Source organism: Zasmidium cellare (assembly GCF_010093935.1).
Source record: "Zasmidium cellare ATCC 36951 unplaced genomic scaffold M409scaffold_16, whole genome shotgun sequence".
Classification (NCBI taxonomy): domain Eukaryota; kingdom Fungi; phylum Ascomycota; class Dothideomycetes; order Mycosphaerellales; family Mycosphaerellaceae; genus Zasmidium; species Zasmidium cellare.
In genome coordinates, this window is record NW_022986960.1 from 150,499 (window position 1) to 164,509 (window position 14,011).

General features: G+C 52.8%; 8 protein-coding genes across 8 annotated transcripts; 2 read left to right on the top strand and 6 right to left on the bottom strand.

Annotated features, from left to right (window-relative positions):
• Positions 1–110: 110 nt before the first annotated feature.
• M409DRAFT_66141 (uncharacterized protein) lies at positions 111–844 on the top strand (the record flags this gene model as incomplete). Its single annotated transcript, XM_033816808.1, has 4 exons — positions 111–115; positions 174–307; positions 394–602; positions 674–844. The coding sequence occupies 4 exons, from the start codon at positions 111–113 to the stop codon at positions 842–844; spliced, it is 519 nt and encodes a 172-aa protein (XP_033667944.1).
• Positions 845–964: 120 nt separating this feature from the next.
• Positions 965–2,839, bottom strand: M409DRAFT_22492 (uncharacterized protein; the record flags this gene model as incomplete). Its single annotated transcript, XM_033806356.1, has 2 exons — positions 965–1,065; positions 1,117–2,839. 2 exons carry the CDS (start codon positions 2,837–2,839, stop codon positions 965–967), a joined length of 1,824 nt encoding a protein of 607 aa, XP_033667945.1.
• Positions 2,840–3,454: 615 nt separating this feature from the next.
• On the bottom strand, positions 3,455–4,669 carry M409DRAFT_22493 (uncharacterized protein; the record flags this gene model as incomplete). Its single annotated transcript, XM_033806357.1, has 3 exons — positions 3,455–3,763; positions 3,814–4,189; positions 4,245–4,669. 3 exons carry the CDS (start codon positions 4,667–4,669, stop codon positions 3,455–3,457), a joined length of 1,110 nt encoding a protein of 369 aa, XP_033667946.1.
• Positions 4,670–4,856: 187 nt separating this feature from the next.
• Positions 4,857–5,864, bottom strand: M409DRAFT_66143 (uncharacterized protein; the record flags this gene model as incomplete). Its single annotated transcript, XM_033816809.1, has 1 exon — positions 4,857–5,864. The coding sequence occupies one exon, from the start codon at positions 5,862–5,864 to the stop codon at positions 4,857–4,859; it is 1,008 nt and encodes a 335-aa protein (XP_033667947.1).
• A 1,579-nt stretch (positions 5,865–7,443) lies between these two features.
• Positions 7,444–9,277, top strand: M409DRAFT_66144 (uncharacterized protein; the record flags this gene model as incomplete). Its single annotated transcript, XM_033816810.1, has 4 exons — positions 7,444–8,146; positions 8,213–8,593; positions 8,653–8,932; positions 9,004–9,277. 4 exons carry the CDS (start codon positions 7,444–7,446, stop codon positions 9,275–9,277), a joined length of 1,638 nt encoding a protein of 545 aa, XP_033667948.1.
• A 70-nt stretch (positions 9,278–9,347) lies between these two features.
• Positions 9,348–10,155, bottom strand: M409DRAFT_54272 (uncharacterized protein; the record flags this gene model as incomplete). Its single annotated transcript, XM_033812658.1, has 5 exons — positions 9,348–9,477; positions 9,529–9,637; positions 9,697–9,810; positions 9,863–9,919; positions 10,116–10,155. The coding sequence occupies 5 exons, from the start codon at positions 10,153–10,155 to the stop codon at positions 9,348–9,350; spliced, it is 450 nt and encodes a 149-aa protein (XP_033667949.1).
• Positions 10,156–10,541: 386 nt separating this feature from the next.
• On the bottom strand, positions 10,542–12,500 carry M409DRAFT_54273 (uncharacterized protein; the record flags this gene model as incomplete). The annotated part of the gene is made up of 1 exon (XM_033812659.1): positions 10,542–12,500. One exon carries the CDS (start codon positions 12,498–12,500, stop codon positions 10,542–10,544), a length of 1,959 nt encoding a protein of 652 aa, XP_033667950.1.
• A 374-nt stretch (positions 12,501–12,874) lies between these two features.
• Positions 12,875–13,345, bottom strand: M409DRAFT_54274 (uncharacterized protein; the record flags this gene model as incomplete). The annotated part of the gene is made up of 2 exons (XM_033812660.1): positions 12,875–13,012; positions 13,076–13,345. The coding sequence occupies 2 exons, from the start codon at positions 13,343–13,345 to the stop codon at positions 12,875–12,877; spliced, it is 408 nt and encodes a 135-aa protein (XP_033667951.1).
• Positions 13,346–14,011: the final 666 nt, after the last annotated feature.

The window sequence follows — 14,011 nt, forward strand, 5'->3', positions numbered from 1 at the left end:
ACCTGTCCTCAAATACTTGACTTGTTCTTGAACATCACGTTGTACAAGAATCGAGACTGCGCGTTCAATCAGAGACTCAAACCAAATCAGATAATACATCCCCCGCAAACATGTCGTAGGCCAGCAACATCCACCCTCTTCTGCAACCTCCAGGCTAACCCCACCATCTCCAGCGGACTCGTCGACAAGCTCAAAGGCAAGGCAGGCAAGACGCTCTCCAAGGGCGACAAGTTGCCCACCAGCGGCGCCCTGAAAGAAGACAATCCCGAGAAGGGCACCGTCGATCTCGCAACTCTCTCCGGCAAGAGTACGTCCTCACCAACACTACCCTCCTCTCCCCAGACTAACCCCACCATACCACACCGCGGGGTACTAACACACTCACAACAACAGACATCATCGTCGGCGTCCCCGGAGCTTTCACACCCCCATGCTCCTCGCAAGTCCCCGGCTACGTCGAGCACGCGGACCAGTTCGCCGCCAAGGGCGTCAAGGGCATCTACATCGTCGCCGTCAACGACGCCTTCACCACGCAGGCGTGGAAGGAGAAGCTGGGCGCGAACCACTCGATTGTGCATTTCTTGGCTGATGACAACGGTGCTGTAAGTTCAACAATCCTCTCCTCCGTTAAAACCGCGAGAAATTGGTTTGCTGATGAGATGGTATTTTGCAGTTCTCCAAAGCCGCCGGCCTCGACTTCGACGCCTCGGGCCTTCTGGGCAACCACCGCTCGCAGCGCTACGCCGCCGTCGTGGACAACGGCGTGGTGCAGCACATTTTCGTCGAGGACCAGGCTCCCAGCGTCACCGTCACTGCTGCCGACAAGGTGCTCGCACACGTTTAGAGCTTGAGGATGGAGATGATGCGTGGAAGAGATAGTATGTCTTTAGATACCACTGTACGGCTGTACAAGTTATGATTTGACGAGTTGAGATGTGGACATTATCCAACGATATTTCTTCTGTTATCCGAATGATGAGATTCTACTGATCCTTCGATCTGGTGGTCCCGCTTTGCCATAGATGCGTTTCAATCGATCTTCAGCGATTGAAGCTGTCGGAGAAGCTGCAACCCTTATCAGCAGATCATCAATCAGGCAATATTACATCAACTCACCCTGCGGCCTCTCCCTCTCCCTTCCTTTCTCCTTAACAGTCGACGCAGTCTCCTGCTCCGACCTCTGCTCCTCATCGCCCCCCGAAGGCAACTCCGTAATCGAATGGACAATCATATGCCTCCTCAAATCCTTCGGAAACAGAAACCCCTTCCCGCATTTCTCGCAAACATGTGGCCGTTCCGCCGTATGGTTCTTCTCGTGTTTCCTTCGATCGCCATCGCGGTCAAAGACCCGGTCGCAGCCGACAAAGGAACACGCGAAGCCGCCGGAGATTTTGGGCACGCGTTTGCGTTTCTTGGTGATGCTGGTTTGCGAGCTGTAGTCGGAGGCCACGAGGCTGCGAGTGGAGCCGCCGGAGACGTAGCCTGGGTCGCGGGAATAGGAGGATTCGTTGGAGGTCTTGCGGGAGCCGTATCTTCTGGTGGGGATGGACAGGCCGGGTGAAGTGATGCTGTAGTCGTCGGCTTCTGATTCAGTCGAAGAGTACAGGGCGTTGTTCTCGTCCCTCGACCGGATGCTAGAGAACATCCTTCCTTCGCGAAACTTCAGATTCTCCCTGCGTACGAGATCGGGTAGAGCATCGAAGGCTTCGAGGGTCGCGTTGTTTAGCTCGAATCCAGGGGGAAAGTGGACATAATCGCATTCGATCTCGGCGTCAGAACTGTTCCAGTTGGGCTTCGTGCCGTCCAGTGCGAGCAGAACCAGTGCTGCGTCGTCTGCGTTATCGAACATCGCATAGCCTGTGGCGACGGGTTGGACAACGCCAGTCTTCATCGGATTGAACCGATCAATAGCGATCTTCGTCGGCAGAGGCAGCCCGGCCTCCTTCAGACACTGCCGAACCTTGGTAGCGCTCAACCGCGGCGAGAGCAGATCGAACAGAACGATTCTAGGATCTACCAGGCCAGGCGACCAGTTGTTCTTCGTCGGGTTCCATCGCTTGCTCAGTCCAAACGGCAAGTACGAGGGAGCTTTTGTCAATTCGCATTTGCAAAGCAGCACCCTCTTCTCCCTTCCACTTCCAATGCTCAGGTGGCTCAAGCCCCAAAGATTCGCCATCGAGTGGACCTTCCTTCTTTGACGTGTCTGCAAGGGTGAAGTGATGAGTGCGACCCTCTCGCGACAACGTCGAAAGTCCGTCAGTCGTTCGCGGAGGTAGGATACCCAGTCCTCGGTATTGTCGGCGGCGGTCCAGGAATGATGACTATCGCTGTCTTCAAAGACGGTACTGTGGCCGCTGTAAGTCATATCAGCCAGTAGCCTGCCCCGTCTTCGTTTCGCCTTTCGTCGACTGCTCGGTCCTGGTGTCGAAGAGCCCCCATAGCATTGTTCAACTGACTCGAAGGAAGCGTCCCGAGAGATGCTGAACTGGTCGAAGCTGCCTTCCTGGCTATTGGTCATATCGTAAGACCCCAGTCGTCGAGCTAGGGATTGCATATTGAAAGACCCAGGAGTCGGTGGACTCGTCCCATAGACGCCATAAGGATTCGTGGCAGTGGCCTCCCACGTAGGATAGGCATCCAATTGCTGCTGAGCAGACTGCTGCACGAATCCATTCCATTCAGTCTGCGTCCACAAAGGTGCCATGTTCGGTTCATCACGATTCTGCACAAAGGTTTGGCTGTTCTGGAGTGAAGAGACATTACTTGTCGACACAGCCATGTCTTCACTCCTGGGGATGATGAGATCAGCAGGATTGACAGTCTCCAGAGGGTCGTACATGGTGGTGTTGGCCGCCATTGGATACACGCAGCAACGACGCAATCTGGTCGTTTCAGACCTCTGAAGAGCCAGGCATTTCGCAGCAACGAAAGATGTGCTTTTGAGATTGGTCCGCCGTCCAGATCACTGTGGGCGGACACTGTTGGCGGCATTCCGGCAACGCCTGACGGCGGCAGTGCAGAGGTCACAGGTGCAGCTTGCAGGAGAGTGGTAAACGTCGCATACCGTCGGGCTATTCGTCGTCCAGGCGGTTACATAATCAGGCTGCAGCAAACCTGACTAACACAATCCTGTAGTCTTGTCCTCTCGTAGATTCGGTACTCTTAGTCCCAGAAGACTGCAAGACCATGAGACTGTTTGTCGGTAGGTCTATGACAGCCAGACTCCTATGAACAAAACCTAGTCATGTGACTTGCCGGTAGTTGAATATCGGGAAGGCGAACGATGTTTAACAATCCTAAGCTTGCAGCTCAGCTCGCCTAGCTCTCCAATCAGCCTCTGGTATAATGTGGATTCTGGTATTTTGCCTGCAAAAGGGAACGTCGGTGTGTTCTGCGCAATGAGTCTGGAACAAATGTCTTTGATAATGTACATACTCTGCTTTGCAATCCCCTTCTACCTGACCACGTTGAGCTTTGCGCCAGCATAGTTCGTTCCAAAGACTGGCAGGTTGCGAAGCTTGAGTTCGTCCTCAATGATCTTCCATCTTCCAACCTCTTTATCCTTGTGTACAGGTGTGCGGCGGGTTGCGTGTACTTGTACATTGCCCATGGCTTTCAGTGGTTCCAGCTTTGGGTCTTGTGTCAACTTCTTCGGCTTTTCCTTGATCATTAATGCATTGTACAGATCGGTGAGGGTTCGGACGTTAGATAGGGCAGGATCTGGGATTCGTTTGCCTGTGAGCTGCATTGCTCGTTTCAAGATCTAGGCATAGTCAGCTCATGGTTTCAAGCCTCTTGTCTAAGGATGCCTACCGCAAGCTTCATGTTTGAGTCCTCGAGCCCGAATGCCATCCATCGTATGTTTTCTGGTAGTTCTGCAGTCGACATTGTTGCGTTGCGTAGCTCTTGCTGGAGATTTTGTTCGTTGACGGGCTCGGAGCCTACATCCTCAATTGCAGACAAGACTGCCTGCTGGTCTGCGTCCTTTTCGAATTTCAACGTCGGCACACCTTCATTCACTTCAACAGTGACGTTGGCGATCTTTGGACTCTCGCCCTCCTTGCGAGCCTTGCACACGTCCAACACGTCGCGTCCAGCATTCTTCAGAGCCAAGACCTCCACAGTAATCTGATGGAGCAGTCTTTGCCACTGACTATTCGTCAATTGGCTTTGCTTGCGCGTGAGGAACCTGTAGAAATCAATCAACAATGTCCTCCAAACCGTCCAACTCCGCGACTACTCACCCCTGATACTGCTCCCCCATATCCGCCCTCTTCCTCACCCACTCCTCACTACCAATCTTCTCCAGTCCATCCCAAGTCTGCGACGACACGTAGTCCTTGTGCGTGTACGTATCCACCACGTCAGCAATCACATACTCTTTTCCCCTCGCGCCGACTTTCTGCTCCAATTCGCCCTTTTTCCGCTGCGAGACATCTTCCAGCTTCTTTTTGCGTTTGTCCTCTCGTGATTGTTCGGCTTTCTTGCTCTTCTCTGATCCGAAGACGGACTCTCGCATCCGCTTCCACCAGGGCTCGTCTGCTGGGGATTTAGGGGAGGTGGAGAAGTGGCGAGAGGCTTGGGCGAGACAGGCTCGACACACGTATTGTTGGCGAGATGGGTCGCCGGCCAGGCGCAATGCCTGGCTGGCAGCTCGTACGTTTCGCATTGTGATGGGTGGATGGGGGTGAGGATGGTCGTCGAGATGGAGTTCGTGGATGCTAGTTTCTCGGAGGTGAAGCGAAACTCCGCAAATTGGTCACGTGCTCAGTTTGAGTATTTGTGTATTGTTTGCGATGAGATATTTACATGTACATTGAGCTTCATTCGTGACGGTCGTCAAGTCTTCATATCTCTCACGTTCCACTCGAGCCACCACCGCCATCTCCGCCGCCGTCACCGCTGCCTCCATCACCACTAGCAAAATCACCAATGGCGGATGCAAGATCAGCAATGTCGCCCTTTCTCTTCTGCCTTCTCGCCGCTTCTGCCATAGCCACTGCCGATAACAGCACCTCATCATAGGAGGCGTCACTCAGACGTCCACTCTCGAAGGTCAAGAGATCGCCTTTCATCTTGGCCAGAGTATGGCCACCCTTCTTCGAATCCTCCAGCTTGGCACCTCCCGTTATCTTGTCCTTCTTCCAATACCACTTCTCATCTAGGTTCGGCCTGGTCGTCGACTGGAAGCCCCATCGATTGTGAATCAAGCCGGAATGCGATATTGACGTGCCACGGCCATTGACGGTAAGATCGATGCTATTAGACGTCAACGAGTGGAAACGAACGCTCCCCATTGGCACGCCATTGGTCCTCGTGACGTTGACCAGTGGTTTGCTTGACATGAAATTCGGAATATGTGCGGCCTCTCGAGTAATCACGAACACAGCGAACCCGGTCTGTGGATTCCACACTTCCTCTTTTCCAATTCGCACGGGCGGTATTGGTGATGATGCTGAGAAAGCCTCGCTCTGTGACTGAGTCAGGGCTTGAGGATTTGAATGCGGTGGAAGAGGATCTGGCTCAATGATCGTGGCGGCTCGTTGTCGAGGTGGAAGGTCTGGTATCTGCTCGACTACAGGCTCAATCGGTGTTTTCGGTGGCCTGGGCGGTGGAGGCGGCGGTACTTGTTCTTCTTCCAGCGATGGACGCTGGTTGTAGTAGTACGCCGGACGTGAAAGCTGCTGAGGGTAGCTTTGCTGCGGTGGAGGCGGTGGTGGGATGTATGAATGTTGAGGAAATGGCTGCGGATACGTCTGATGGTAGTGCTCTGGCATGGGCATATACGTCGCTGTTGTGGGATAGTACGCCATTGATTGTCGTTTCGAGGCCTCTCTGGACAGTTGGCTCAAGGAGACAGCCATGGTTTCCTTCTCATTTTATTCTGACAGACACTTTGTTTAACAGTGCGTGTCGCCAGACCGCAGTATGGCAAGAAGATGGCTGCCTCACGTCGGCCAGGAGGCTTGACTCTAGAGCGCTTTGCAAATAGCGAGCAGTCCAACAGCGAGCGATGTTTGCTATTTTCTTGCTCCTTGGATCGCCGGCCGTACCAACGCTTTCTTAGAAGAGGATGATGACATGGCGTGTTGCGCAGCATGAGACGGGACTGATCAGGCCAGCATTGAAGGAATCAGGCAAACCGATTGCACGCCGTCTTGAGATCTCCGAAGGCGGCCGCATTCCCTAGCTACGGCTGACAGTTCTTTGGGTGCGTCTTGCGAATCATAGTGTAGAACAAGGTGCCTACAGTTAGGGTGATTGACATGTGGCTTGGTCGTGAAGGGAGATATTTCGCACTGCCCTCCTCGCCAGTTTGACCATCGGGCGAAGCCACATTAACATCGTGGCTGCCTGGTCAGCTTCTCGTGCGTTGGAGGTTCGTTGATGATCCGGGCCAAAGGTGGCAGTGATGCTCGAAGGATCAGAAAAACACGAGAGGTCGAGCAAGTTGACAGTGGTTCGATATAGGCTGCCGTGCGGCTACCAATAGCCTGCCGTAGACCTACGAGCAGACGCTTTCTTCACCTCCCTCTTCACGGCCACGTTCAAGTCTCCTCCAAATATTCTCTTCCTCCATACAATTTCAGTTCACGAGCAGCAAGGACTTCGCGCTACAATCATCTCAAGTCTTACTATTGACCTACAAAGATGAGGCTTACCGTCAATATTCGCATAGCAGTATCTCTGTCATGGCCACATGCCTTGAGAGACAGAAGCACGAGCGACACAGTATGAAACATACGGCACCATACTGTCCAACAATACGGACGTACAATTCCATGCGAATGGTCGCCCGGCCCACCAATTGACCAACGAAACAACCCAGGGGATCCGAAGAATCTTGAACGGGCTGGAACAAAATCGTCATCGCCAGGTCAGAAGGGGAGCACTCCCTTTCCAATTGCTGTATAACGATCTGCAAGCACCAGTGGGTCGAACAGGATCGCCTGCGAGTCCACGATAGGAGGAAGAAGACCCTGTGAAGCCGCTCGTCCTGAGCATGCATTGAAGACGACCAAGAGAAGATTCCTTGTTGACTGAGTCTGCCTCTTTCAACACTCCACGAGCGCAGCGGCTTTTCGACGAGCTCTGCTTGCGACATGAGTGTGAGAAAATGCCCTATAAGTACCTAGAATGGAATCCTCATGAAGTCCGGGTCCACCATTCCATCCGTTTAGAGCACCATATGCGATTCGCCAGCTCCGAGGAACGAATCGACATTACAAACACTGTACTCTAGGATTGTCGAGTCTCTCAAGCCCTGTCTTCCTTCGCCGATCTCATGCTAGGTGCATTGTTATATACGCAACCCTCTCAAGAATTTGATCAGGGATGAGTTCCTTGAACCTACAATGGCTATATAGAGATCTTTGACAAGGCTCGCACCTTGGCGCAGTAGGGCTGCAGTCTTCAAAGTTCTTCAGGAAAGCCTAAGCCAAAATGCATACTTTGAAGATATCGGCCATCGCCTTGACCACGGCCCTGCACTGCTCCGGCTCCCACCCTCCATGGAGCGGTAGCGAAGAACAATGCCGCTGCTTCCCTGGAGATCATTGTTGGCCTGGCCATGACGAATGGCAGGCGTTCAACAACACTGTCGGCGGGAGACTGGTTGCAACAGTACCCATTGGAGCTGTCTGTCACAACTCAACCTTCGGTCCATATGACGAGTCAAGCTGTGCACAGCTTCAAAGCGAATGGTTCTTCCCACAAACGCACATCCATTCCAGCTCCTCTATCATGGCACCATACTTCACCAATAATAGCTGCAATCCGTTTCTGGGACCCAATACCTCGTGTACATTGGGCAACCTGGCCGTGTATGCGGTCAACGCAACATCCGTTGACGACATCGCGAGAACGATCGCGTTCGTCCGCAGGCACAACATCCGCCTTACTATTCGAAATACCGGACACGACTATATGGGCAAGGCTGCCGGCGCTGGATCTCTCTCGGTCTGGACTCACTACGTGAACGAAATGCAGATAGTGGATTACAATTCGTCGTTCTATACTGGCAAAGCATTGAAAATGGGAGCAGGGGTCATGAATCAGGACTCTTTCAAATTCACTCACGATCACGGCCTGGTCAACGTGGGAGCTAATTGTCCTACACTCGGGGTAGCTGGCGGTTATACTCAAGGTGGAGGCCATGGACCGCTTGGATCGAAGTTCGGACTCGCGGCGGATCAGGCTTTGGAATAGGAAGTGGTCACAGGCACCGGACAAGTCCTCATAGCTACCCCCGAACGGAACCAGGACCTTTACTGGGCCTTGTCTGGTGGCGGTGGGGGTACTTACGGAGTTGTCTCCTCACTGACTGTCAAGACATACCCTGATGTTGCGACCACGGCGAGCAACTTGACTTTCTCCCCAGCTGGCGTCGACTCCGGTCACTACTGGGATGTTGTCCATACTTGGATCCAATCACTGCCCACACTGACCGCGAGTGGCTGCTGGGCTGGCTGGGTCCTCACCACGGAGTCGTTCTCACTCGCGCCTGGAACATGCCCGGGCAAGGATCGAGAAGACATGTCACGCCTATTGCAACCGACGCTTGACAAACTCAAGCAATACAATATTTCATACAGTAAGCGAAACAATCTTCTAGTCACTCGACTGACTTGGTTACTGATGTGCATCCCTTAGATCTCTCGATTACAGAGTTCACGAGCTTCTACGACAGCTACGTCGCGTACAACGCTCCCTGGAACGTGTCGAACGCTCAGCTGGGCGGCCGTCTAATTCCAAAGTCGCTGATCGAGGACAACAGCATCGCTCTGCTGGATGCTCTCCGTACATTGACCGACGACTTTGGCATTGAAGTCTCTGGAGTGACATTAAACGTCTCCCAGGGGACATCTGCACCAGGCGGCAATTCTGTGACCCCGATCTGGCGGACTGCGGTCTTCGATTGCGTGCTTGGAACGTAAGTTTACCACCAGTTACGTCCGTGGAAGTCTGGTCACTGACAGTCTGTCCTAGGGCCTATAACTACAGCGATTATCACGCTGACACAGTGTTGGCAAACGACATGACCCAAACGTATCTGCCGCTGCTTGAGCAACTGACACCAGGAGGCGGGGCGTATCTGAACGAAGCCGATTTTCAACAACCGGACTACAAGAGTGTATTCTATGGAGGGAATTACGATCGATTGCTCCAGATTAAAGATAAGTATGACCCAGGTCACATCTTCTACGCCATCACAGCAGTGGGGAGCGATCGGTGGTATGAGGACGAGAGTCGTGGTGGCAGATTGTGTCGAGTGTAATGAGCTATCTCCCTGTACGGAACACAATGGGCTCGGATCCGAAAGAGCACCACCTCATCTCCAGCATACGTTATACGACCTGCGTGACCCTACCAGTCTCAACCTCGTAAGAGTAGCCAACAACAGGAACGTCTTTGGGCAGCAGCGGCCAGCCTCGCACCTTGGCAACATCTTGCCTCAAGCACTCTTCCAGTCCCGAGCTGTGAGGCTGTCAGCATTCTCTTCTGACACGATGGAAAGTTTTGACTTACTCTTTATAGGTGCCGAAAGCCTTCGTCGAGATCTCTTGGGCGTGTTCGGGGTTACGATCAGACCAGATTTTACGAATATCCTCGTCGGTGCGGAAAAGGCCACCACAATCTGGACGACGTGAATGAGCATGGACAAGCAAAGACGACAGCACCTCGCTCAATACTGACCTGTGTGATGAAGTACAACGATCAACCCAAGAGTCGAGATCGACCCGACCACCCCCAAGCTCCGGAACGTATCATCTGTCACTCGACCGCCGGCATTCTTGAGCACCGTCGCTTCTGTCTAGCCGTCAGCGTGGACTCCGAATTCCTTGTACGTGCTTGGCCTCACCTCCTAGCTGGATCTTGAAGATAGCCGTAGGATCGACTCGGGAATCGCAGCAGGCAACTGAGACACGTTAGCCAAATTGATCAATCCCTCGACCTGGACGGAGACAGACTGATGAAGATGCTTCCAGGAGCGTTCTCCCTTCCTGCTATCTGTCGGATGGTCGGTGGTGCTCGGTGGGTAGGTATGGCTTGGCTTTCACGAGTTAGCAAGGGAGTTCGCACACCCCTGGTCGATGTTAGCACTTACGTGCTACGCTCCACGAGAGCTTGGAAACGCTGTTCGACGGAAGCCATGGTGATTCTTCCGATCGATCACCGATAGCTGCTCAAGGGGCTGTCCATATTCTTATACTCAACGACGACGCATGGGCCCCAACGCATTTATAGCCCCTGGCTCATACCGACTTTCTCAACTATGCCGTACAGATTCAATGCCACTGAGAAGGTCTACTCACTAGCTCCAACTTGTCCCTCTCAAAGTCCTCACGGGATTACAGATCACTAATCTGATGTACTACCCAAGTCAGCACCTTCATACGCACGAGAGCACTGGGCACTATGCACTGGCAATCACAATAACAACGTGAGCTATTATTTGTCTGATGCAGTGAACAGAAACAGAAGAGGTTCGACTCGGGCGGGAAAAAAGAATTCTGTTTGCCACCACCTAAAGACCGAACCTAATGATTATCTCTCGGCATTGGCACCTTCTGCGCGACTCGCTGGAACTGCACCGCTCTCTTGAAGACCATACCCTCGCTCAGAGGACCAGTCTCCCGTCTGAAGAAGTCCTGGTAAGGCGTATGGCTCGGGACTGGCTTGTACCCTCCGTTCTTCATCAACTCCTCACGTCTTCGGGCGATCTCCTCGGCAGGAAGCAACATGTCAACTCGACGTTTGTTCAAATCCACTCTGAGCATATCTCCGTCTTTCAGAATCGCCAGGTTGCCATTCTCTGCGGCTTCGGGGCTGGCGTTGAGAATACTGGGTGAGCCAGAGGTTCCCGATTGACGACCATCGCCAACACATGGGAGGGAGTATTTCAGGCCTTTCTTGAGCAAGTGGCCCGGCGCTGTCATGTTGACAACTTCTGCAGCTCCAGGATAGCCTAATGGTCCCGCACCACGCATGACCAGGATCGTTCGCTCGTCGATGTTGGCAGTCTCTACTCGCTTGTAGTAGTCTTCCGGTCCATCGAAAACCACGGTTTGTGCTTCGAAAGCATTCGGGTCCTTGGGGTCTTCCAGGAAGACTTTTCGGAACTCGTCGGATATCACAGATGTCTTCATGATCGCGGAGTCAAAGAGGTTGCCCGTCATGTGCAGGAATCCAGCATCCTTCTTCATGGGCGAGTCGTATGCTAAGATGGTCCTTCGGTCCCAGGTATGCTGTCCCTTCACGTTCGCTTCGATACTCTTTCCGTTGCAAGTGAGTGCACTTGCATGCAGCTTTCCTTGGTCAAGCAGCTCTGCCATCACAGCAGGCAGACCTCCAGCACGGAAGTATTCCTCGCACAACATCTCTCCGGCCGGCTGCACATTCACCATCAAGGGAATGTGATACCCGATGCTATCCCAATCGTCAAGATCCAGCTTCACCCCCATGTGTTTCGCAACTGCACACAGATGGATAGGTGCATTGGTACTACCTCCAATGGCTGTGTTCGCCACAATCGCATTCTCGAACGCCTGCCTGGTCATAATATCGCTCGGCTTACGATCGTTCTGCACCATCTCCACGATCTGCAGCCCAGTCTTGTACGCACACTGCGCTCGCTCTCTGTACGGCGCCGGAATCGTTGCAGTCCCAGGAAGAGCCATGCCCAATGCCTCAGCCAGAGCATTCATCGTCGAAGCCGTGCCCATCGTATTGCAGTGCCCAACACTCGGCGTCCCCTTCTGCACGAGATCATTCAGCTCGTCATCGTCAATAGAGCCTGCAGCATGCAACTCTCGCGCTTTCCACAATACCGTCCCCGATCCAATCTTGTCATTCTTGCTATACCCATTCAACATCGGCCCCACATTCAGACAAATCGCAGGAATATTCATCGTCGCCGCAGCCATCAGACACGCCGGCGTCGTCTTATCACATCCCGTCAGAAGAACAACGCCATCGAAAGGATACGCATAGAGCAGTTCGACCAGAGTCAGATAACTCAGATTCCGATCCAGCGTCGCCGTCGGTCTTCTCGAACTTTCCTGAATGGGATGCGTCGGGAACTCAATAGCAATACCTCCGGCAGTCCTGATTCCCTCTCGAACCCTCTTCGCCAGTGTCGTGTGATACTGATTACAAGGCGCCAGATCCGACCCGGAGTTCGCAATCCCGATGATCGGTCTATTGGACATGAGCTCCTCCCTTGTGAGTCCATAGTTCAGATATCTGTCGACGTAGAGAGCGGACATGGCCTTGTCGTCGTCGCGGTTAAACCATTTCGTCGAACGCAGAGTAGGTTTATCAGACGAAATCTCGAGGTTGGCGAGTTTTGCTTCAAGTTCTTTTGTCCTCGCTCGAAGAGTGCTCAGCTCGGTTTTGTAGTCTTCGATATCGACGAGGTTGCCGTTGGCTGTACAAGACGTGGTTTGGGAGCAGTCGTTGCAAGCTTCGGGGTCTTGCCCGTTGGTTTGGCAGGACATGTTTCATGCACTATTTTCTTTCTTATTTGATCTCCTCGTGATAGTCGTTGTTTTACCCAAGGTTCATGTCAATGTCCAACATGGTCTCGTGAGTGTAATCCAACCACAACCACTGGCCATTGCAGTCGCCGACGCGCCGTCAAAGGCCCCGCTAAAGCTGCCTTCGGCACAATTGTAGGCGAGGTTGGTTCAGTCGCCGTGCCGGAAGCGATCGGCCAAGTTGCTAGGATGAGATGGTTGCGGAAATACAAATCCGATCGGAGAAGGTGTAGCGGATTTGTGGAGTTTGTTCAATTCATTCACTTACATTCGCACACTATGGATGCGCTAACGTCATGGAGGAAGATCGACATCATGCAATGTTCCTGCCAGACTTATAGCTTGAGTTGCGATTTCATCTGCGGAGGTATGGTATTATACCTCTCGTGTTCACACGTCGCAACAATGGCTCCATCTCTTTCCCGTTTCAAGACGCCCATCAACAACGCTAATCTCTTGCCGACATGAACAGTCTGCAAAGTCTTATCATCAGCAAACAAGCCTCACAACCCTACTGCCAGGTTTCAACAACTCACCTCACCCTCAGCAAGCACCATCTCCCCCTCCTTAACCGGACTCAGCAGCGTATAACTCAACCTCCTCGTAACGCCCGGATAAGGCCAAAGATCCGGACTCGCAATCAGGAACATCGGCCATGAAGCCACGATATCAAAAATCATCCCCAACGAGCCTCCATGGAGATCTCCAGCGTGGTTGAGATACTCGTGGAGGACAGGAAAGCGAAACGAGACTCGTGCGTGAGTTTTGGATCTCTGCTCGGCGTCGGTAAACTCGAGGTTGTTCATGAAGGCTTGGGAGAAGTTGGGGATGGGGTCTTTATTGAGCTAGCGGGATCCGACCAGTTAGTGTCGAGCTCTGAGATGAAGCATGCTGACGTGCCTCTTTGTGCCATTGGAGTGGCCCTTCGCACGCTTTGAGGAGTCTTTCGAGGTCGGCTTTGGTCATTTTGCTATTCGACACACAGAAAAACAAACGATGGTAAGGTAGGTCGTGGCTTGAAGAGTGAGAATCATCAACAGGTGCACTGTCGATTGTTATAAGCTCCTCAACTGCACCCTCACAGACTCAACCCATAAAAGCTGGTCCCTGCCAAAAGCTCACGGAACGACCAGGTTCTTGCCAACCTTGGGCAGTTTGCATCGCCAAAGTGACAGATCCGGTTCCGAGAGGAGATGTACACGGCAAAGAGAGCGTTGTCGTATCGGACTGTATTTGGATCCGTTTCAGTCCTACTTTCGTATACGAGCTCGAGCACAAGATCGTTCATTGTTGTATGCACCGAAAAGATACACAAGGGGTTGGCCTCGAGTATCTCGTACGGAATGTTGTATCAGTTGTCCAGATTTGCCGCTTAACGTATCGATCTGATGCTCGCGGCCGTAAAGAGAACGGAAGAACCGGTCAACATGATACAGGCACGCCATACCCAGGCATGCTGTATGGAAATTCGT